Source organism: Periplaneta americana, chromosome 4 (genome assembly GCF_040183065.1).
Source record: "Periplaneta americana isolate PAMFEO1 chromosome 4, P.americana_PAMFEO1_priV1, whole genome shotgun sequence".
NCBI lineage: Eukaryota > Metazoa > Arthropoda > Insecta > Blattodea > Blattidae > Periplaneta > Periplaneta americana.
The window spans coordinates 4,258,801-4,283,122 of record NC_091120.1 but is presented as its reverse complement, the minus strand read 5'-3'; the positions used below and the strand labels follow the sequence as shown (position 1 = coordinate 4,283,122).

The window sequence follows — 24,322 nt, the reverse complement described above, 5'->3', positions numbered from 1 at the left end:
TGGATTTTTAAGAAATTGTTGTTACTTTTTTATTAAAAAATTTTTCAATATTGACATGATTTTTCTTTTCGCATTTTATATTATCTGCCAAAGATTTTTTAAAATTATACGATCATTTATTAGCTTACTTACTTACTTACAAATGGCTTTTAAGGAACCCGAAGGTTCATTGCCGCCCTCACATAAGCCCGCCATCGGTCCCTATCCTGTGCAAGATTAAGCCAGTCTCTATCATCATACCCCACCTCCCTCAAATCCATTTTAATATTATCCTCCCATCTACGTCTTGGCCTCCCTAAAGGTCTTTTTCCCTCCGGTCTCCCAACTAACACTCTATATGCATTTCTGGATTCGCCCATACGTGCTACATGCCCTGCCCATCTCAAACGTCTGGATTTCAAGTTCCTAATTATGTCAGGTGAAGAACACAATGCGTGCAGTTCTGTGTTGTGTAACTTTCTCCATTCTCCTGTAACTTCATCCCTCTTAGCCCCAAATATTTTCCTAAGCACCTTATTCTCAAACACCCTTAACCTATGTTCCTCTCTCAGAGTGAGAGTCCAAGTTTCACAGCCATATAGAAGAACTGGTAATATAACTGTTTTATAAATTCTAACTTTCAGATTTTTGGACAGCAGACTGGATGATAAGAGCTTCTCAACGGAATAATAACACGCATTTCCCATATGATCATTTATTAGCACTATGAAAAAAGCCCAAATCAGATTTTTAGTTCAGTATTGATACACAATTCCTGAAAATTTCAGGACAACTGCATGAAAACTGTATTGAGTAGTGGATTTTGAATGCAACAAATTGCTGAAAAAAAAATAATAATAGAGAAAAATGAATTTTAACATTCAAATGTGAAAAATTGCACATTACCATCATCATGTTGCCCTAGAACTTTCCAGAGGAAAGTGTCGTATTAAAATAAGAAACTTTATTCATAATAAAATACTGAAAAACTAAAAAAACGCATGTTTTCATTTTTTGCCAAAATTTCACTGATACATTGCCTAAGGAAACTCAGTTTATGGAAAATCCCGCTTTTAAAAAATAGTTTTCAAGTGAATTTTGAGACAATGAAGACAAAAATATCGACTCGACTTTCAATAATAATCAACAGACCAGTAGCAGCATATTTGATAGTGCATCTCAATCAATAATAAAGCAACACCATCCAGCGACATTATTCTTTACAGTTTTTTATGGTCTTGCTTTGTTTTGCTTTCACAGTGGTTGCTTTGCTTGCTTTGTGCTTGGAGTTGTGTGGATCCTGTTTCCAAGTTTTTTGTTACTTTATGCATCGTTATAATGGTGACTAAATGGAAGAAATTAAAGGATCTGAAATTTTCAGTGCCAAGTTTCAGTGTGATTCAGGTTCAACCAAACGTGCCTCACCATTTGAAAACTTAGAAAATGTTATAATGAAATTCAATGTAAATGATAATTGTAGGTTCAATTGTATTATTAGGCCTATAATGTTTAGCATCTAACACACATGCTAGTGGGTCATTTGCAAAAATTGTATAACAAATGGACGATTGAGAATGTAAAAATTAAAGCACTATTTAGTGCATATTCTGCATGTATTAATATAGTGCAATGTCTCTGCCATAGTAATCAGCCACTGTACACTCACCTTGCTTTACAGCACTGTTTTGAATGATGTAACAGACATGACATGGAGTAACAGATCTGACAGGTAACAGACATGACAAAGCAAACAAGCATGTGCGAACCTAAAATTTTTTTGCTTCAAAATCTTCAAAATAGCAACTTAACTACTGGACACATGTACTATTATGTCCTCTTGATCTTGACTTTTTATGTTGTTATTTGTGGAAAACACAACACAAACAGATCTGACAGAGTAAAAATGCACGCTTAGACTAAAACACAAAGCAAGAGTTTGACACACAAACTCGCCAAATCAAAATGAGTGAACATAGCAGTACAATCAAGATGGATCTTTGTGCATCATCTTGGCTTGTGCTGACATCTGTGGGATTTCTTTTTCAACTGTGTATCCATAGGAACAGAATGGTGTAACAGACCTGACTGACTTACTGGATTTATGTAATGATATTTAAGAAAATATAAACTCAGACATAAATGAAGAAGTTTTGATAATACCAAATGTTTCTTTAATTTTTTTCTCAATTACATTATTAAACAAACCTTTATCTGGACATAATCATACTCCATTTTAAAAACTTAACTAGTATGGACACTGCATTTTAGCTGTCAGTATGAGAATTTTATTTTATTCTCGTGAAATATTTCACATGAAGGAAATAATTCTTGTGATGTTTACCACATTAGTATTGAAACTACTCCCTGTTAGGAATTTATAACTCTATGTTATAAATGCAATAATGGGAAGGGTAAGAATTGATGGACATCATTTGTTATACAAATTCTGCAAATGACCCTAGTACATGTTAATTATTCGAAATCACGTACTTTAAAGCTAAATTCCGAGTTTTTACTGTATGTGAATTCCATTTCTCTATCAATAGCAGAACCAGACAAAAAGGGGGAAGAACTAAAATGAGTCATTACTCTCGAATTCACTCCAATGTATTAAAACCATAGCCATAGTTAAGGCTCATTCACAATTAAAATTAAACATAACGTAAGCATTAACTTAAAATATAAATGTTACGGTAAAATCAAGAAGTCATACCATCATTCACGATGGGAACATAAACATAACAGCAAACATACTTGGTAACCATGGAAACATAACAACGACGGCGTTTCCTCATATTCTGTCGTATACTTCAGCGCTCCACGATTGTGTTCTGTTTGAAAATCACGTAAGCATGAGCATGAAAGTTTGAAGTTTGCAAACTTTAATGTTAACGTCTTACGGTAATGTTTATGTCAATGCTTATGTGAATCATTGTGAATAATCCCATTTGGTAGCCTGGGCGCAAACTTCTGTGTTTATGTTATGGTTATGTTTAATTTTCATTGTGAATGGGCCTTTACAATAACCTCTCTACAGCCACTGGAAGGCAGGCCCATTCACAATGAAAATTAAACATAACCATAACATAAACACAGAAGTTTGCGCCCAGGCTACCAAATGGGATCATTCACAATGATTCACATAAGCATTGACATAAACATTACCGTAAGACGTTAACATGAAAGTTTGCAAACTCCAAACTTTCATGCTTATGCTTACGTGATTTGCAAACAGAACACAATCTTGGAGCGCTGATGTATACAACAGAATATGAGGAAATGGCGTCGTTGTTATGTTTCCATGGTTACCAAGTATCTTTGCGGATATGTTTATGTTCCCATCGCGAATGTTCTTGATTTTACCGTAACGTTTATATTCTTAAGTTATGCTTACGTTATGTTTAATTTTCATTGTGAATGAGTCTTAAGTCTGCCACACAACTCAAGTCCATTCTGTTTCGATTCCGAGCTCCTTTACATCCGCCTGTATATCTTCCACCCAATTCTTTCCACTTGGTTTTCCTTCATACACTCCTTTAAGAATCCTCTCCTTATCTCTCAGTATGTCCACTCATTCAAGTTTGGAGTTCTTTCTCTATTAGAAACTCAACATGTTGATATCTTACCTTGCAATCCCCTTCTTGGCTGCATCTGTAAAGCTCCGGACATCAGCATAGTCGTCATTCAGCGGGCCAGTAGGCGAGCTTATGACGCGTCCTGCAGGTAGATCACAGGGGAAGAGGGTCACTTCAGAGTCCGCCGCTTTATCGAGCTGTTGGACAATCGTTAAAGAAATGAGATCATTGCTAATATTACACAGCACTTTATTTTCTTGGTGTTCAACATGGCAGACAGGTAGAGCCATACTCCCAAGAATGTCACCAGCAGAAGCATAGCTATCAAGTGCTCAGTCGTGACTCATAGCCCATTTTCCGAGGTCACTAAATTGCATTTCCATTCATGTGTGTACTTCTGTAACGTCATTGAGAAATCACCATACTATATTATGTGTCTAGTCTCACGCCATGGCGTCGCAGTCTACGGCATCCTGCCTAGGACTCGCGTTACGGAATGCGCGCTGGTTCGAGTCCTCATGGGGGAAGAAATTTTCTCATGAAATTTCGGCCAGCGTATGGGATTGGTGCCCACCCAGCATCGTGATGCACTTGGGGAGCTACGATAGGTGGCGAAATCCGGTTGCGAATGCCACCTATAACGGCTGGGGGGATCATCGTGCTAACCACACGATACCTCCATTCTGGTTGGATGATCGTCCACCTCTGCTTCGGCATGTGGGCGTGAGGCCAGCAGCCGGTTGTTGGTCTAGGCCTTTCATAGGCTCTTGCGCCACGGATTATTATTATTATTATTATTATTATTATTATTATTATTATGTGTCTCAATTTCCTAAAGTATTTATTTACATAATAATTTTCTGTAGTAATTGCACGGGTGCTGTCTCATCTTATTCATAATTTCATGAGCCTGAAGTGCAAGTGAAATCATGTTAATAAGATGAAACAAGTGCAGTTTAATAAAATTATTCAACCAATAAAATTAAATAACTTGCAAAACCGAATTACTTACGTAAATGTTAATAATTATTATAAAGCACAGTAGGAGGAAGAAGATTAAAATGCATAAGATTTGCTGATGATATGGCGTTGTTAGCAGAAGAGGTGATTATACTAAGGCAGGCTCCGCCAGGTCGACTCAAGATCGCGAGAGGGCATACAGGTCTGCTTACGGCTTCCACTGCGGGCAGTACAGTTGTACACTGCAGTCTATCAGTGGTGGAACCTATCGAGGTCGCTTGGGGGCACCGGTGCACTGCATTTTGCACCAGGAATATTTATATGCTAAAAACATGAACCTTAGCAATGTAATGGATGTTGTTGTGCGAACAATTAATTTCATATGGTCTAAAGGACTTAATCACATGGAGTTCAGGGCACTACTGGATGATATTAACAGTGTGTGTGGGGATTTACTCTACCACACCGAGCTAAGGTGGTTAAGCCGAGGAAAAGTTCTGGAATGCTTTCTCCCACTTAGGAATGAAATTGCGTTATTTATCGATGTACAGTACATGGGAAACTTGTTAGAAGCCTTGAAAGAATATATAAGAATAATGCAACAATTGTGCGAAGACTTCGAACGTAGATTTCAGGATATGAGAGAACTTGAACAACAATTTAAGATATTTGCAACGCCTTTTTCAGTGAGTGTCCTGGATATTCCTGCTGAACCACAATTAGAAATACTTGATTTACAAAGCGATATTGAGCTAAAGGATAAGTATCAAAACAGAAAAAGTATTAACCATTTCTATACTTGTTTTCCACGAGAAAGGTTTCCTAAACTTCACAATCTTGCTGCAAGAACGTTGTGCATGTTCGGGACAACCTATGTATTCGAAACACTGTTTCCTTTAATGAAGTTTACAAAGTCACGTCACAGAAGCCAACTAAGTGATGAACACTGAAAGCATGTTTGCGATTGGCTGGTACAAAAACAAAAGCTCCACGAATTGAAAAGCTGCTTACTAACAAAAAACTGCAAAAATCGCCGGGGATCTCTGATGTATAAGAAAAAGTACTATTATTACAGAATTGTATTTGAATAATAACGTTTGTACTGTTGTTATATTTTGTTAATTGAATTGTATAGCAAAGAGAAGAAGATAAGCGGTGAACAGTTTTATTTCGTAGTATGTTAATCTGTATAAAAGTGTATATTTTGTTTTGTTTCATTATTGTGCAAACTTGCAAAAATTTATTTCATATATAGTTAACTGTACCAAATTATGTAGAGTACTGTTTTCAGTATAGTGCAATTAACAGTGAAAGTGTACTTCAATTAAAAGCTGAAATTAATTTATATTCTTATCACAAATTTGGTTCACATACAAGTTCTTAGCTCCGCCACTGTGGAAGCAGCTACCTTTGCTTGCAGCCATATGTCAGGGCTTGAGGGTTTGTACGTACGCACCAGAGTGTAGTCACTTGACGCTCCCTGTGCTACTGGAACTAAATGACAGCTGTGAGCAGTACGGAATGAAGATAAATCCCAACAAGACGAAGACCATGGTCATAGGAAGAAAAGTAATTCAGTAAACTTGCGAATTCTAAATGAGGCAGTAGAGCAAGTGAACTGCTTCAAATACTTGGGGTGTACTATAAGCAGTAACATGAGCTGCTGCCAAGAAGTCAAAACGAGGATAGCAATGGTAAACGAAACTTTATAGAAAAAGGAGCATCTTTTGCGGACCTCTCAAGAAAGAACTAAGGAAGAGACTATTGAAGTGCTTTGTGTGGAGTTGCATGGGGCAGAAACATGAACATTACGACGAAGTGAAGAGAAGTGAATAGAAGCATTTGAAATGTGGATATGGAGAAGAATGGAGCATGTGAAGTGGACAGAGTAAGAAACGAAGCTGTGTTGGAAAGAGTGCATGAAGAAAAAAATGATGCTGAAACTTATAGCTGGCTTATTAATGAAATTTCTTTGACCCTGTTTATTGAACTACTGTTGTAAGTTTTACACTCGTCTTGGATTTCCATAATGCGTTGAAATTTTTAGATACAAGAGGTCGAAAGGATTCTCCAGAGAGAAGACAGTATGCAATAAAGGCAAGGTATCCCAGTGAAATGCTACGGCAGGCACTAGATGATATAAACACTGAATAACTTGGTCAACGAGAAGCTGCACATTTGTATTCCATCCCAAGACAAACACTAGTGAATTAATTGAAAAATAGACACAAATAATTTTGGGAGGCCAAATATCTTTTCTGCACGCATTGTATTCTTCACCTGACATAATTAGGAACATTAAATCCAGACGTTTGAGATGGGCAGGACATGTAGCATGTATGGGCGAATCCAGAAATGCATATAGTGTGTTAGTTGGGAGACCGGAGGGAAAAAGACCTTTGGGGAAGCCGAGACGTAGATGGGAAGATAATAATATTAAAATGGATTTGAGAGAGGTGGGATATGATGATAGAGACTGGATTGATCTTGCTCAGGATAGGGACCTATGGCGGGCTTATGTGAGGGCAGCAATGAACCTCCGGGTTCCTTAAAAGTCAGTAAGTAAGTAAGTAAATATCTTTTCACCGAGAATTTGGTGCTCTGTGCTATGATGACTTTTTAGTAGTCTCATATAAAGGATCACTGTTCCCCGGTAGGCCTACAGTGAATGGAATTGAACTGCATGGTCTCAGATACAAAGTCAGTTGTAAGGTCAAGAAGGAAATGCACTGGATGTTGCCTGACCAGTTTGAAGTAGTAAAGAAAGTTAATAAGTTGGTAAATAAAAGGGCTTGTATGAACTTATTATGTTCAGAATGAAGAATTTGATTAGTGAATTAAAAATAACTTATATCAAACATGTATTTTCTTTTCTAGTGCTAACTCACTATTTTATTGTTATAATGTTATGTTCTATGATTTCAATAAACTTTTCTTGTGACTTCATATGAAATCATATTTTATATATTTTCTGATTGTATGGTCTGAGGAAAATATTTGGGGCTAAGAGGGATGAAGTTACAGGAGAATGGAGAAAGTTACACAACATAGAACTGCACGCATTGTATTCTTTACCTGACATAATTAGGAACATTAAATCCAGACTTTGAGATGGGCAGGGCATGTAGCACGTATGGGCGAATCCAGAAATGCATATATAGTGTTAGTTGGGAGGCCAGAGAGAAAAATACCTTTAGGGAGGCCGAGACATAGATGGGAAGATATTAAAATGGATTTGAGGGAGGTGGGATATGATGATAGAGAATGGATTCATTTTGCTCAGGATAGGGACCAATGGCGGGCTTATGTGAGGGCAGCAATGAACCTCCGGGTTCCTTAAAAGCCAGTAAGTAAGTAAGTAAGTAAGTATGGTCAAAAGTTACCTTTAAGGGGAGAGAATGGTATTTTTTTAAACTTTATTTTTATTTGGTGTAAAATATTAATTTTTTGTATGTAGAAAGCTCATAGCTGTAGCAACTCAAACAAATATAAATATTTTGAAAAAAAAAAAATTATTTGTGGGCCCAAATTTGAAAAAAAAAATATATATACCCAATGCAGGATTTTACTAAAACAGATATATCCAAATCACTTTTAAATATAGATTCAAACAATTTTTTGCAATGCACTTGCAAAAGCATGCTCTACACTCTGTCTGTAAGAGAATTTTGATATTAGTCCCTACGTTTGTAAAATAAACAATTAAATTTAATAACACTTTTTTTATTCCCTTTTTCTCAAACAAACGGGCATATTTTAAAAATGAAATCTATTAACAAAATTCTGTCACAAACAAAACTTTCCTAATAGTCTAAAGAATGTGTGTTCTAAATTTCATGCATGTATCTGTAATAGTCCATAAATTATATCCATTTTTATCTGGCAATGTAGCAAAAAAATGAAGTTACAGGAAACAACGATAAAGGGGTCGTGTGATTTAAAAATCCATAGTGCAGGAAGTTTAAAAATGACGTCTCAACATCTCACAAGGACACAAATACCCATAAAATGTTATGCAATGCATTCCACACATATCTAAGAGTATTTTAAAGATTTTTTTTTTTTAATTTAGGCCTAATTTACCGGAAACAACAATGAAAGGAGACGTCCGATTTACAAATCCATAGTGCAGGAAGTTTAAAAATGGCGTCTCAACATCTCACAAGGACACAAATACCCATAAAATGTTATGCAATGCATTCCACACATATCACAGAGTATTCTAAAGAGTTTTTTTTTTAATTTACTCATTTTTCACCAAAAAAATATCGTCCTCTCCCCATAATTTGAAGGGGGAATATAGAGAATTTAATTTCATAGGAAAAAACATAGCCTATGTGATACAAAGCTTCCCCAACTAGCTGTAACTTGTACTACTATTAAATGTCAAATTTCACGTATTTAAAATATGATTTTTGATTTTCATTATGTCTCAACCCATAAAATAAGCAGTTAGGTCTATCTTAAATAATTTACTTTTAAATTTCAATTTCAATAAACACTATTGTAGGTAAGTATAAAAATATGATAGAAGTGGTACAAAGTTACCCCAAATGACTGGGTAATTTCCTAGAAGATGATGCTCACAGGAAGAGTACTTACTCTATGACGTCATGTGTGTGTGTGTCACACACAGGTTATGTTTCAGACCAGCAAAGTTAGCATAAATTTAGTAATACAAGTAACAATTCATCAGTCTCATATGCATATGAACTAGAAAAGAATCCTGTTATTCAATGGCACATGCTGATGAGACCATTTGCTGTACAGGTCCAGTGAAAGTTTGTGAACAGTCGGTGCTTGGAGTTCTGGACCACACCATAAGGCAGTGGTTGCCTAACACCACGAAATTGTGATGTAAAAGAAATACAACCCGCACAGGGAGAGGGGTGGAGTGGGTACCTCTTCAGGTAATGCAGTGATTAACAGTGCAGAGACGGACTGTGACCAAAAAACGAAAGCAATATAATATTCTTCTACTTATTAACTATACACACTTTTCTCCATGTTAATTTTTTATCATCCTATTAATTATTTTTGTATTATTAATAAAATAACATAAATTTATTTTCTCATTTAACATAGAAAGAGCGTGTACTTTACATCAGCAGATATTTGAAATTAGAAAAACGTACCAGGCTGGTCACAAAGTTGTAAATTACACTACATACTTCAAAAAAACGTTGAAGTATTTTACTCCGATTAAGACATAGAAGCCGATATTTTTATTGTTTATTTATTAATGAAATATTCCAATTACACTCATACATAGAAAAAAAAAAACGTGGAAGTATTTTACACCGATTAAAACAGAAAAGCCAATACTTTTTATTGTTTATTTATTAATGAAATACCTATACAAATTTCACTACATACGTCGAAAAAAACGTCGAAGTATTTTACCCCCATTTAAGACATAGAAGCCGTTACTTTTTATTGTTTGTTTATTATTCAAGTTACAGGTAAGGGCGTGGTAGTCTTCATAACAAGACAAATAATGACAACGTACATTGTTCTTTTATACTTCATTTACAATTTTACAACAAATTAAGTATCTCATATTTTTGCCATCTGCACAAAATAAGTACTTTTCCTTCTATGCTCCTTAAAATTAAGTTTTTACTTACTATCTGTTTTCGAAAAGACATCGAAACATATTATCCTACACACTTGTAACATTACATGCGTACGTCCGCTGCTGATAAATGTCTTTACTTACATCGAAGTGAAGGCTGTAAACAGAGGGTGGGGGTATGATGCCATGGTTACGCTTTAGTGGAGGCAGGGGCATGTGTCGCAACACAGCTTTTGGCGATCACTGCCATAAGGAGATACAGATTATTGGCGAAGGAGGTCGTATTTGGACATTAACAATCGTGTTCTACATGTAAATGGTGATCCGTTCGCTCGTGACATCTGATGTGACAACATGGCAGCGATACACCCAGTAATACTGCAGAATGTATCAGACATACAGCTATACATTTGATTGCACTTCAGGAATCTTCTATGCCACATCAATAAATTTAAGAATGCAGTTATATTGTCAGACTCCAAAGCAGCTACTCTATCAATAGTCTCTAAACACACACCTTCATCTCAAACAGCAGAAATAACTAAAATGCTCTCTCAATTAATATCACTCAATAAAAGAATTGTATTCCAATGGATACCATCCCATTGTGGAATCCTGGGAAACGAAAATGCGGATGCTTTAGCAAAGAAGGGCCGCACTGCTACTTACAGACCTGTTACTAAATCTACGTATTACTCTGTGAAGAGATTTATTAAATCTACATACTTAGACTTCAACAAACAAAATTTGATAACTGAATCCCAAGGGAAAAAATGGAACTCTCGGCATCAAAATCCACAGTTAATTCCCGATTTACCACGAAAATCGTCTGTAGCTGCATTTAGATTGGCAACAGACCATGATTGTTTGGCCAAACACCTGCATAGAATTGGAATATATCAGTCCCCTAACTGCCCATTGTGCAATTCAAACCAAGAAATGGATTCGGAACACCTCAAAATCTGTGCTTCAGTGGCTGGTCATGATAATATCTTTGAAAAATATTGGAGTGCAAGAGGTCAAACGACTTTATTGTCAAACGCCTGGCATTAGAAAACAACAACAACAACAACAACATTTGATTGCACTGTGCGATGACAGTATTATTGTTACAGGAAATATGACATTACTGTTGGAAAGGTAATTCTTCAAAAACAACAATACCGGTACGTGATTTTAACATAGCACTGCAGCCGTCGACTGTGGGTAAGTGGAGAAAATGACTGTTAGTAACAGGAAGCATCCAGAAAGGAAACCTCCTGGAAGGCCTCACAGTACCATGGATGCAGCAACAACGGGAAGGATTCTGGAAGCGTTTGACACTAGCTAACAGAAAAACGACCCGCCAAGCTGCACGTGAGCTTGGTATCAGTCATGCCAGTGTGTTTTGTGCTTTGAAACGTGAGAAGTACCATCCATTCAAACCAAAGGATGGGAAGAAGAGGAACGACAGAATGGCCAGCCCGTTCCCCTGACCTCACAGCCTGTGACTATTGGTCATGGGATTATTTGAAGAAGGTTTATGCCTGAAACCGAAAGACGTCGACATGCTGAAAATAGCAACTGAGGAAGAAATTCATGCTATTCCAATGGACATGTATCATAAATCAACCACTGACTTCCCAAAGCATTGCCAGTTCTGCTTGGATGTGAATAGTGAACATTTTGAGACAATAAAGTGACTTGGTTAGCATTAGTACGATGAAAGAGTAGTGGAACGGAGAAAAATTCTCTCCTCCACCGGGATTTGAACCCAGGTTTTCAGCTCTATGTGCTGATGCTTTATCCACTAAGCCACGCCGGATTCACGGCACTTATTCCGTCGAATCCCGGCCAACTAGTCACTCATATGAGCGCACCTCCGCACATGTGTGGACATTGTCCTACGTTCATAGAAATCTATGACGTAGTGCAGAGGGCAGCCACCAGAGGGAACCCAAGTAGTGGAACTTAAACTCAGAGGATTCGATCCGACACCAGGATGGGAATACGATGTGGCTTAGTGGATAAAGCATCAGCATGTAGAGCTGAAAACCCGGGTTCAAATCCCGGTGCCAGAGAGAATTTTTCTCCGTTCCACTACTCTTTCATTGTACGATGACGCAGAATATCTGCATGGAAACATCAAGTGTACTTCGGTACATTAAAATAATATAGCCTATTGGTTAGTATTGATGTAAAGTGTTTGAAGAATTATCTTTCCAACAGTAATGTCATATTTCTGTAACAATAATACTGCCATCACACGATGCAATCAAATGTATAGGCGTATATCTCATACACTCTGTATATACAAGTGAAGTTATTCTGGGGTACCAGTGTTGGGTGCAGGAGAGTCAAAGCACTGCTTAGCACTCTATACTATTCGTAGTACGGAACTGTTAAAGAAAAACTGGTGCCTCCTTTGGTCCAGTTCTGTAGAATTACCACTTTTACTTATGACCTGAAATAAACGAATTTAAGGTAAGGTACTTACTTTACTAAAAGCGCTGAAACTTTTCTTAAGTTCAGGGTGTGTAGGACCTTCCCCGCCTGTGGGCACTACGGTGACTATGCCATCATAAGCAGCACTTCTCAAATCCTTTTCTATTTTCAGGTCACATGGCAATCTGAAGAATAAAATCATAGGTAAAACACGAAACAGGGGCCTGCCATTAGTCTACTACTACTACTGATGTATTGAAAAGACTACATCTGTTCACACATTTCTGGAGTTCTGAGTTTTAAGCTATTCATTCATGCACATGCAACAAATGGAATTTGTTACTTAATCTTAAGAAACAAAATTAGCCCAACTATAGGATACTAATAGCGTATACTTAAGATGTTCTGGGAAACAGTACAAACTGGATTATTGTCATGCGTCAATCCTTTACAAGTAGGAATGTCCTCAGTTTCCTGCATAATTATATAGGGGACCATTTCCAACTACTGGTAGGCCTAATATATTATAATTTAATTTTCAGATAAGAACAGTTGGCCTATATTCCGTAACTTCCCTAACCTCACAAAAATGTAATTAATTCAAAGCCAATATCACTGTAATACTACATAATGCTTCGTTAAACAATTAGTTAATTATTTTCCAAACGCTTATAAATGATACATGATTCGAATTTCATTGAACAAATTTCAAAATTATTACTTTCAAGAATATTTTGGGAGTACAAATTAAATTATTCAGTATTCACTTTTCTCCTTCACGCACATATTCTGAAGTACAGGTATTCAAGCCCCATATATCCAGATATTTTTTTATTCATTTCTATAAGCCTACGTAGACATGTGGTAAACAAAGACACCAGACATCACAAAGTAGGCCTATTGTGTCCAATATTATTTCAACACGTTTATGGACGGCCTTACTTATAAATGCATATTAATTAACTATACAATAATATTTACTTTCTACATCTCAGTAAAAAATTACCTAATAGAATTACTAGAAAATATATCTGTAACAGCCGCCATTAAGTACACTATCACTGCATTAAACTCTCTGGATCAGTGTCACCAACGGAAAAATACGTAAAGTCTCCAAAAAGAATTTCAAAAGTTGCTAGATTCCTTAGCATCAAATAGACAATGTTTTTATTTCTGTCAATTTAAAGTGTTTAAAAAGTCGCTAAATACTCATTTAAGCAACAGAAAAGTTAAAATGAATTATCGCCGAAAAAAAGTTAAAAAGACACCATATTTAGCGACAAAGTAATTATATTGGCAACCCACTCTGGAATCAGAGTTGACTCTCTGGCAGGGTTGCCAGAGACACCAAACGTAACTCGTATATTATGCAAAAGCTCCCTGTAAAGCAGATTTGAATAATTTCAAAGGAAAAATTGTTCCGAGGCCGGCCCCGGAACAATTTTTTCCTTGAAAGTAACTCGTGTAGGTGCATACATACGGTTCAACTTTTCTTTCAACTTTCATATTTAATATTAATTAATATATTTACGTAGTGAAGATGACGTTCAACACGGCATACCATGTAGACACAAACTCTGCATGCATCTTTTGAACGTGCGTTTTAAATTTTATTCTTTCAATATTCTTCCCAGATTGTATGGATAATTTGAACCATGTAGATGCAGCTTAACAACATTATGAAATACCGATACATTTATTTTTAATTAAAATTCTCGTGCATTGTGTAAATTAAGATCTAATAAAAATTAAGTTATCGAGCGCAACAATGCCATGAGTAAAATTATTACAATATTCTCGAGTTAGAAGCTCGTTGTTTCAAACGCCTGCGGCCAGAGACAAATGCATTATGCTGCGAGCGATTAATATTCTCATATTAGAGATGTCTGCCACGAGTGTGTATTTTCCAATTCAAAACAATAATTAAAGGTCACTAACTTTGTATTACTATTATTTATTATTTCACTAATATATTAAAATTACTTTTTGGTACACTGGCGTTCAAAGATAACTGACCTCCAATTTAATGATCATGTAAGCAAACTTTCTATAACCATGGAAAAAGTCAGAACCAAAGATAAATAAATTGACAACCTTTGCCATAGTTCCGCTAGTTCTCAATAGGTGACACTATTATTTGTACGGGTAAAAAAATATTTGGAAAAATGTTGATGTAGATTAATTATATCATTTTCATAATTGACAGTATCTGCGGATTCCCGCTAAATCTAGTGTTTTTTCACAAACATTAGAGGGGGATGAAATTTTGAATTTTATAATGCGGGTTTATTTACGTACTATTCGTGACACTGACTGCCACCTTCGCCATCTATTCATAGAAGTAATAACTAAAGAAGCCACACTTACATGAACAAATTATCGAACACTATCGATTAGTGGGGTCAGATATCTTTGAACGTCAGGGTACGTACGAAAGGCGCCGCACTAGGATCTATTTATTTATTGTTATATGAGCCTGACGCTGTTTAAAGTGTAAAATGGTGAAACAAAATTGATCTGGGATTCATCGTCACCATTGCATACAACACAAAGGAATTCATTTTATGTTCTGTATAATTTGTTGGAGAGGTTGTAACTTATATTAATTTTCACCTTTGACTCTGACGCATTGCTTTGAAGAAAGATTCCGATTTCAAGTTTCCGTTAACAAGCTATTTCTGTTTTTTTATATTTTATCAATTATATTTTGTTGTTAAACTATTCCCTCACAATCAGCATCGGCATTCGGCGAGCTCAGAACACGAAGAACGAAACCAAACAGTTCCGAAAAATATAGAGTATGTTGCTTCAGAGAATGTCCACATCTTTTTCCATTCTTTCTGAAAGCTGCACCAGTGCAAACGGTAATCTTCCCTACTGATCGTCAATTAGGCCAGATTGCTTTGTATGATGAGCTATTGGAGCATTTAATCTGAATTAGACTCAATATACGTATTTTTAGGGAAAATGTAATACACAACCCTGAGAGAACTGGATCTTTAATGTCGTACCGCTTCTTCAAATCTTCAGCTGACACTACAAAAATGTTCTACAACAGTGGAAGAAGTCCTTACGTCATTGTTTGTAAGCTACAATCTCGGGCGCGCCTACATTTTCAAGTGCAGTACCTTTACCCTAAAGACGCTATTTTTCAATCTATTCGTCTGTAATATATCATGACATTGAGCAACTGCAAACCACTGCCTGCTGAGATCTCCGGAGGACATTTCCACGAGGTGTTGTTACAGCGAAAACAAACATGTCTTCAGATAATGGATTTGAATTATACATGGCAGCGGGCCAGATCTTCCTGTCTCAACTATAAACATTTACATAACCTAATCCTTCTCTAATTACATAACCTTTGGTGTCCTTTGATTTATAAACATGTACCGGTAACGTTCCACATATTACAAGAGTAATTAAAAATGTAGGCCTACATTTATGAAGTAAAACCTTATAAAATTTAAAAGACTGAAATGTTTCTTTTTACATAACCCCTTAATTAAAATATTATTGCGACACTTAATAATCTTCTGGAAGAATTTCTCTGTTCCTTATACAGTCGCTTTTGGCACTACCTCGGAATATAGAGTCGATGATCGATGATCCAAGAGCTGGAAACTTAAATATTCAATACACCAGTTCATTTTATTAGACGTGTCAGGCCTGACAACATGATCAAATCTTTCGGTAAGTTTCCCATATCCCTTGGATTGTATTTTTGACTTTATTTCCCGCAACACTTTGCAGTAACTATCATTATTTGTTTCCTTTTTCAGTGCGAAAGGAGTCAAAACTGAAAAAGTATCATCAATTGTCATTCAGAAAGCCGAGTATTAAATACGTTTCCTGTTTGAGGTAATAGACGCTCCCACAATGAACTCCGCTGTTGCTATTTATCCATAGTAATGGACCCATTCTCATTAGTAGAACCCGAATGTTTGACAAAATACCTTTTTTTGGTGGTTGAGATTTTAAGAATTCGGATTATAGAGAGCGATCGATGTTTATGACATCGGTTGTAGTTTAGATGAGCTTTTATTTTGTCTTTTTTTTTCGAGTGTGTTGCCTGTTTTCTACTTAACTGCATTTCCTGTCAATTTATATAATTTTAAAATTAATTTCATTTTTTCTCAGCAAATAAATCGGTTAATATAAGTTTTGCTTGGAACAAAAGAAGCTAGAGTTCATTTATAAGACTGTTAGAACGTCAGTTCCCCAATCAAAGTTTTCTCTCGACCTCTGTGAAACTTTTATGTAAGCTGAAATTCCGTCGTGGAAGTTGCAAAACCAAACTTTAATGAAATTACTTGAAAAATATACAGGTGAAAGAGTGCCAAATGAGCCTACTGCAAAGAAAAACTCTTGATGTGTGCTATGAAGAAATTATTCACAAAATTAATTCTGAACTAACTGAAAAGAGAAACTGGGTTTCAGTTGATGAAACCACTAATGTCATAGCACATTGTATCGCTAACGTTTTCATTGTAACAATGGAAATGTGCAACCGACTTTTCTAAATCATAAATCTGCTAACATTAGAACAGCCTAAATAGTCACTTTAGCCTGTTAATATAAAACATGACGTCTCTATTTGCAGAAACAATATATTCAGTGTTAAAAACAATACATTATTTCTGACAGGAGATTGAATTTAACCGCAGAAAAGTTTAATTAACGAAACGTAGCGACGTACAATCAGTAAAGATAAAAAAAAATAATGTTTAATAAGCCTTTAAATGAAAATAACAACTATCGCAATAAAATATAGGTATTTTTTATTAGATCCTTACTAAAAATTTCTCCTTTCAGTGAATATCTGAGAGAAATAACTACATTTCCGCTTGAAAATCCAAAGTCAACACATCGATGGTAACCAGAAACGAATTCATTTCATAAAGTTCTAAATGATTTTGTTAAGCTTCAGTTTTGTGTACATGTGTCAGATTGTAATTGACTTACTGAATCATTATAAAGTCCTGCACGAATACTCTTACAAAGTCAGAATAATGTGAAAATTTAAGTGCTTAAAATAAGGTTAACAAGCAGTAAGTAGTTGTTGATTTCCTATCGACAATTTATCAGTATTTGGAAAGTGAGATATTATTTGGAAGAGATAACAGTATCTCCTACCAGTAATATTGACACAACAGAAGTCAAATACGAATATATTTATCACCAATGTTAGCAGCACATATAAAGTTAAAAGAATTGTTGAAACAGGGGTTTTCAAAACTAATGCATAATTGCAATTAGAATTGAATGATGGGATTTTGGACAAAAAAAACTCAGACACACCAAATCTAGTATCTAGAAAGCAATATTTTTATAGTAAACAAAATATTATCGAAAATATATGAAAATTATATTCTACCGGTAAAGTTAAGATCTCATGTGTTAAAATCATCCTTAGCTATAATTAGTAATCATTTGTACCCAACAAACTTTTATTGTAAATGATTTCCTATGTTTTCTTTTTCCTTTCAAATTGTCACACAATTGGTCTTCATGATTAGCCTATTCTTTATGAATTGATTAGTAGGCCGATCTATTCGAATCCTTATTTAGGGCGGCTTTTTTATTAAAAAAAGTGTAGTCACCTGAAAGAAGATTATTTTTATCTTTTATGAAATACTTATTTTGTTTCATACAAAAGCTATGGTTACTATGGCAACAATTTTACTGTTTATACTTTTTGTTATTCCCTTTGCTATGAAAAAAGTTTGATAACATCAAGGATCCTCATGAGAGAGAATTAAGGTCCTTATGATGATAGGATTTCATAACACAAGAAGAGTATGTCAAAGATATCTGACCTACGATTTTATGATCGTGTACGCGAATTTTCTAACCACAGAACGTTTGTTCACCTGACCCTACTAATCGATAGTGATCGATTAATTTGTACATGCGGTTGCTTTAGTTATTACTAGTGAGTTCTATACTATAGAGCTCACTGGTTATTACTTCTATAAATAAATGGCGAAGATGATATTCATTATTGCAATCGTACAAAAATATAAATAATATACGGAAAAGAGCACAATATGCAAGAGTTATAGTTCTTTTAAGAATCGCAACCATCACTGAATGCATGTTCAAATTTTCTATCGCTCATCCGTACAGAATTTCCTTAGCGATTCCGTCCACAAGTTGCACCTCAGTACGTATCGTACATAAACATACCCGCATTACATATTTATCCCCCTGAGCTGGGTCTAGCTGCAAACCGCTGATATTGTCAATTATGAGAATAATTTATGCTTGATCTACATACTGTAATTAATAATAATAATAATAATAATAATAATAATAATAATAATGATTTATTTAACCTGGTAGAGTTAAGGCCATACGGCCTTCTCTAACACTCAACCAGGAGTAAAGACTGCGTTACAAAAACACTACAAATTTACAAATTACACTACAATTTTACACACAAAACTGAATAAGATAATAATAATAATAAAAAATAAACAACAAATAAGAAGAAATCAGACATAATATATAACATACAGAAAGAAAGAAAAAAGCATAATAATATGTGAACAGCAGGTCAAAATAAATGAGGCATACAAAAAAAGACAATTATTCATAATAATAATAATAATAATAATAATAATAATAATAATAATAATAATAAATAAGAATAGTAATAATGATGATGATGATAATAATAATAATAATAATAATAATAATAATAATAATAATAATAATAGTAGTAATAAAATAGTGCAGTACAAAGTATACAGTGAATACAATATTTCTAAGTACACACAATAAGGAAAATTAAGATTGTATATAGCTCAACTTATCACATTAGAGATATAACATTATCGGAAAATATGAAAACAAAAATATAAAATAAGTTGAATATCATTAGAACATTAAAAAAATGTGAATACGTGGAAACATGCAATACAACACTTGTCATAATAGTAAGTTAGTTTGGCAACTCGTCATAAGATAATTTTCTAACTTGGATTTGAAAGATTTCAATGTTCGGCAGCCCTTGACTTCAGGCGGCAGAGAGTTCCAGTGACGAGAGGTAGCAACAGTGAAGGATGAGGAATACAGAGACGATGCGTGAAGTGGAATTTCTAGCGTGTTATCGCGTTGTGCTCGAGTATTAATATTATGATAGCGAGAGAGAGTATGAAATCGAGCGAATAAATAATAGGGGGATGAAGAGTGCATAATTCGATATAAGAGAGAAAGTGAGTGCAGATTTCTCCTCTCATGTAACCTAAGCCATGATAACTTCTTGAAAGAAGGTGAGATATGATCATAGTATCGAACATTACAAATGAAGCGGACGCACGCGTTATGAACACGCTGTAGTTTCTGAGCGGAATCAATCCTGAGATCACTGAACAAAACGTCGCAATAATCGAAGTGAGGTAGAATGAGTGTCTGTACCAGCGTCTGTTTTAATTTAGATGGATAATGATACAATCTTTTTAGTGAATGGAGAATAGAGAATTACTTTCCTAGACACTTTTTTAATCGCCCTATAATTGTGTCACCTATTGGGCACTAGCGTAACTATTTCAAAGTTTGTCAATTTTGGTTCTGACTTATCCCGTCGTTCGATTACACGATCATAAAATCGCTGGTCAATATCTTTGAACGCCAGTGTACACTAGTGTCACCTATTTAGAAATAGCGGATCTATTTCAAAGTTTGTGGATTTGCTATATCTTTGGTTGTCCCTTACCCCGTAAGTAAGGCCTATATTACACTATTAAATTTCTGTGTCACAGATTATGATAAAATTTTTTATCAAATAAATATGATCAAATGTAAGATTTTGACTATATTACACTATGCCAAAGCTGTTATCATGTCTTTCATCACAGCTCTAATAATGGATCCACAACAGTTCTATGCTTGTTGCAACTGTAAATGCAGTAATGGTTATTGCATTGATAGTCAAGAAGAAATCAAAGAAAAAACGTATTTCGTCGACTTAGACTGTAAACCTGCTCACTAACAAAATGGGAATTTTACAGGGGAAACAAAAAACTAAGTATAAATTAACTCTGAAATTTTAGTACCAAATCCAAAGTACAGGTGGATAATAAGTGCCCCTTGCCTGATTTGGTTGCAAGGAGTCGTTTCTGTTTCTTTTCTTGTGGGAGGGGGGGGAGATATTTTTGGGGAAAACCTTACAGAATGTATCGCGTGGCGTACTCCATTTCCTCAGAAATGTACTATTTTCCACACCGTAAACGGACTATAAACATTATTTAAACCGAATGGCATTATTGCTTTGAGAAATGGAATTCGTTTTTTTTTTTTTTCGATTAGCTATGCAGCTAAATTGTGAACATTTATTTATCGAAAGTTCACGATTTCATTTGCTCAAATTGTATTGCAGATGAAGCCTAAATATTTCCTTCCCATGGGTGACGCCATGTAGCAAAATTATAATTTTATGAATTCAGATATTAATGCAGAAACACTACATATAAAATTCGCTGTTAACTGTAACTCAGCATGTTTTATTGCACCTGTGCTTGTCTTTCTCAGAGTTTGCAGTATAACAGCTGAGACGTATTGTCTGCAAGATCTTTAAGGGGAGGCAGAGGTGAATATTTCAAAATCCACAAAATTTATCCGATTTGTTTGAAATTGATCATGGCTAATAAGTATGTTATTAGTAATAGACATACCAAGTTTCAAGTACAATAATCCTGTAAATATTACTAATTTTATAAAACTTTATAGCGTTTGATATAAAATGCTCCATGCACCATATTGTAAGACATTTTCAATATTTATTTTTATTTATATGTTCACAGAAGATATATAAATAATGATAAGTATTAGTTTATTGTGGGAATAATATAGTAATACAGTTATCTTGGTTTTAATTTCATACTTTTAAGGACACAAAATCAAAAACTAACATCGGAATATGAAAATAAAGATAATAAAAATGGAAAAAACCAAATTTTCATTTTTCTTCAGTTTTGTTCGAAAATTTCACCTCTGCCTCCCCTTAAGGGAGGAGGTATACTATTGACCTACAAACATTTAGTGATATTCATTTTTTTGATCTCAGCTACTATAAAAGCTAAATGAAAAAAAAAAAAAACTTTTCGTACTTAATATATTGCAAATACATTACACTTTTTAAAACATTATTCAGAATATTAAAATAGCTAATAATTACCTGTAAAAATAATGTCAAATTTGCATAATTTTTTTTACAATCGTAAAGCATTTACATAATAAAATATACAATTAATTAAATATCTCGAGAATTCTTTTAGTGGAATCTTTTAGAGACCTACATCAACAACGTAGTTTAGAATCTTTTACCTATTCCGTTAGGAAATATTTTTTTCTTAATCAAAAATTTTAGAAAATCTAATATTGACGATAACGTCACTTCCGCAAACTCTAGGATTCTAAATTGCACTGTAGATAGATAGATTAATTCGTTCCATAATATTCTTACATTTGCTTTATAGCATAGAATAAAGAACATGTCCAATTCTTACGGTTAAATATAAATGCAATACATATAAAATGCAAATATGAAATATGTACATAATTAATATCTTCATAACAATAATATTTTATACAATGTAATATGTTTACCATTTAATAGTATTATAATATTTACACAGTACTGTGAAATGTCAAGAATTCATCTACAGAATAGAAAGTGTGATATATTAAGTAATTTTTTAGTTTTACCTTAAATAATGCAGGCTTTTGGCTATGATTCTTAATGTCTTCAGGAAGACTATTGAACATTTGTATCGCCATGTAACGTACTCCCCTTTGATAGCATGATAAATTTGATGATGGTGTATGAAAATCATTCTTTCTGCGGGTATTTATACTATGTATGACTGAGTTAGTTGGAAAATTTTCTTTATTACATAAGAGGAAATTTATTATAGAACCAAATTGCTAGTCGTCGTGTGATCTGTAACAATTAGTGTTGTGATAAGTGCGTAAGAATAATGTAATATTTACCTAAAAATTGGAAAGACAAAATCTGTACAAAGCAACTATGGAATTAACAACACATTTTTAGCCTGAGAATACTAGCCAATTAAAGAAAGTATACTTCTGAATAGTTCGTTCTCTATCTGTAACATTCTTTTACCCTTAAAACTAAAGGAAAATGTATTTTTAACAACTTCAAATTAGTGTAACTCTGAAAATATTGAGATTAGGACAAATGTTTATATGTCAGTTCTTGCCCAGGATGTCTCCAGAAATAAGCTCCGTAAGAGACGGTAACTCCTCGTGAATCACCCTGTATATTAAATCTCATAACTCAGAAGGAGGCGAATGCTTTACCCTACTGCCCAAAATGACGCCTCCGTTTGGCTATAACACGCTGTAAAATCCCAAAACCTTCACATCACGTTGAAAACCGCGTTTGTACAGGTGAACATCAGAACATGCGAATTAATTACAGTAGTAATTACGAGATGTAACATCTGATTGGACTTACTTTGTCTTCGACATGACGCAAGGATCGCAATCGCTGGCACAGCTCTCAAAACAGGCTCTACTGTAGTTCAGTCGCTTATATAGAGTTCCGGCAGACATAGGGACGAGATAAGAGCTGATAAAAACCACGCGACCGAACACGTGTTGACCTTCAAGTACTGCGAGATTTTCTCAGCAGAATAATGGCTAGAAATGCAAGCAGATCAACGACCTGGAACGCTCGATGCTTGTTTTTATAAAGCTCCATCAAAGTACAACAATGTCGTGCCTTCCATTCACTCAAAGAGAGCCTAGTGGCGCAGCGACTTGCGACAAGATTTTTCATTGCGTTGTGAGCTCCACTCATCCTTGGATGCAAAAATGAATTTATTGCTTATTTAACGATTAAAGGTTCGAACTATCTTCGTTAGGTAGGCCTAGTTACTGATACAATAATTTCAGCCACCTTGTTATGAATAGGAACGGATTTTTATGTGCTAAAAATGTAAATATTTTATTTTTTATGTGCTAAAAAGTACAAAAATATTTGCTAAAATATATATATATATATTTTTTTTTTAAATATGACAAAAATACCTTACTTAGCTCGGAAAAAAAATGTTACTAGGTACTCACCAACCACACTTGAGTGCTAGTAGTTGGCCGAGAATTGCAGTGAACAACAAAGATCATCTCCAAATTCTCCATCACAAATGCATGCCGATTATCTCTGAACAACGACTTATACTGTGAAAACGATCTTTCCGCATCACAGGACGTCAGACGTGCATATTTAAAGACAGGAATGTCACAAACACATACACCGTCAATTTCACCTACAGGCACACCCTCCAATACTAGAGGAACTTTACACATTTTTTATATCCACCGTTTTTCCCAAACACAATCTGGAATTTGTCCCTTAGTACTTGTACTTCTGAACCTGGTAGCGAGTCTAGTTTAATTTCCACGGCACGCACCTCCCTGTTTCAGACAACAGGTTTTTTAATGTTTCGAGATTTTTATGGTGTCTCACAAAAAGCTTAGATTTGCTAATAGGAAAGCCAAATCGTTTTTTAAACAACCATCTTTCGGTAGGTATATCTTGAAGGATATCGATTGATGAAGCCCGATAACAAGGAGTCACGACAAGATATTATATTGCCTTACTTGAAAGACATGAGCGAGAGGCGAGAGATTTGTTTAAATTAAATAATGTTCATACCCGAGCTCTTATCTGTTGTGTTTCACAAACAAAGCGTGGAATGAAATCATCTTCAGCAACAATAAACATTTCTAATTATGTGTTACAAGATCTCTCCTCCTTGTCCATGTTAATTTATTCTCT

General features: G+C 34.9%; 1 protein-coding gene across 5 annotated transcripts in view; it reads right to left on the bottom strand.

Moving 5' to 3' along the window:
- Window positions 1-23,138, bottom strand: part of Dip-B (Dipeptidase B) — a 64,842-nt gene extending 41,704 nt beyond the window's left edge. For 2 of the 5 annotated variants that reach the window (XM_069822798.1, XM_069822801.1), the window contains exons 1-3: window positions 22,997-23,138; window positions 12,566-12,698; window positions 3,606-3,751 (exon numbers count right to left, since the gene is read on the bottom strand). In XM_069822798.1, coding sequence (XP_069678899.1) covers window positions 3,606-3,751; window positions 12,566-12,698; window positions 22,997-23,094 — 377 coding nt within the window. In that variant the 5' untranslated portion in view covers window positions 23,095-23,138. Of the gene's footprint in view, window positions 1-3,605; window positions 3,752-12,565; window positions 12,716-13,519; window positions 13,604-22,996 lie in introns of those variants that run through there. The other 3 variants (XM_069822802.1, XM_069822803.1, XM_069822799.1) reach the window with 2 other exon arrangements.
- Window positions 23,139-24,322: the final 1,184 nt, after the last annotated feature.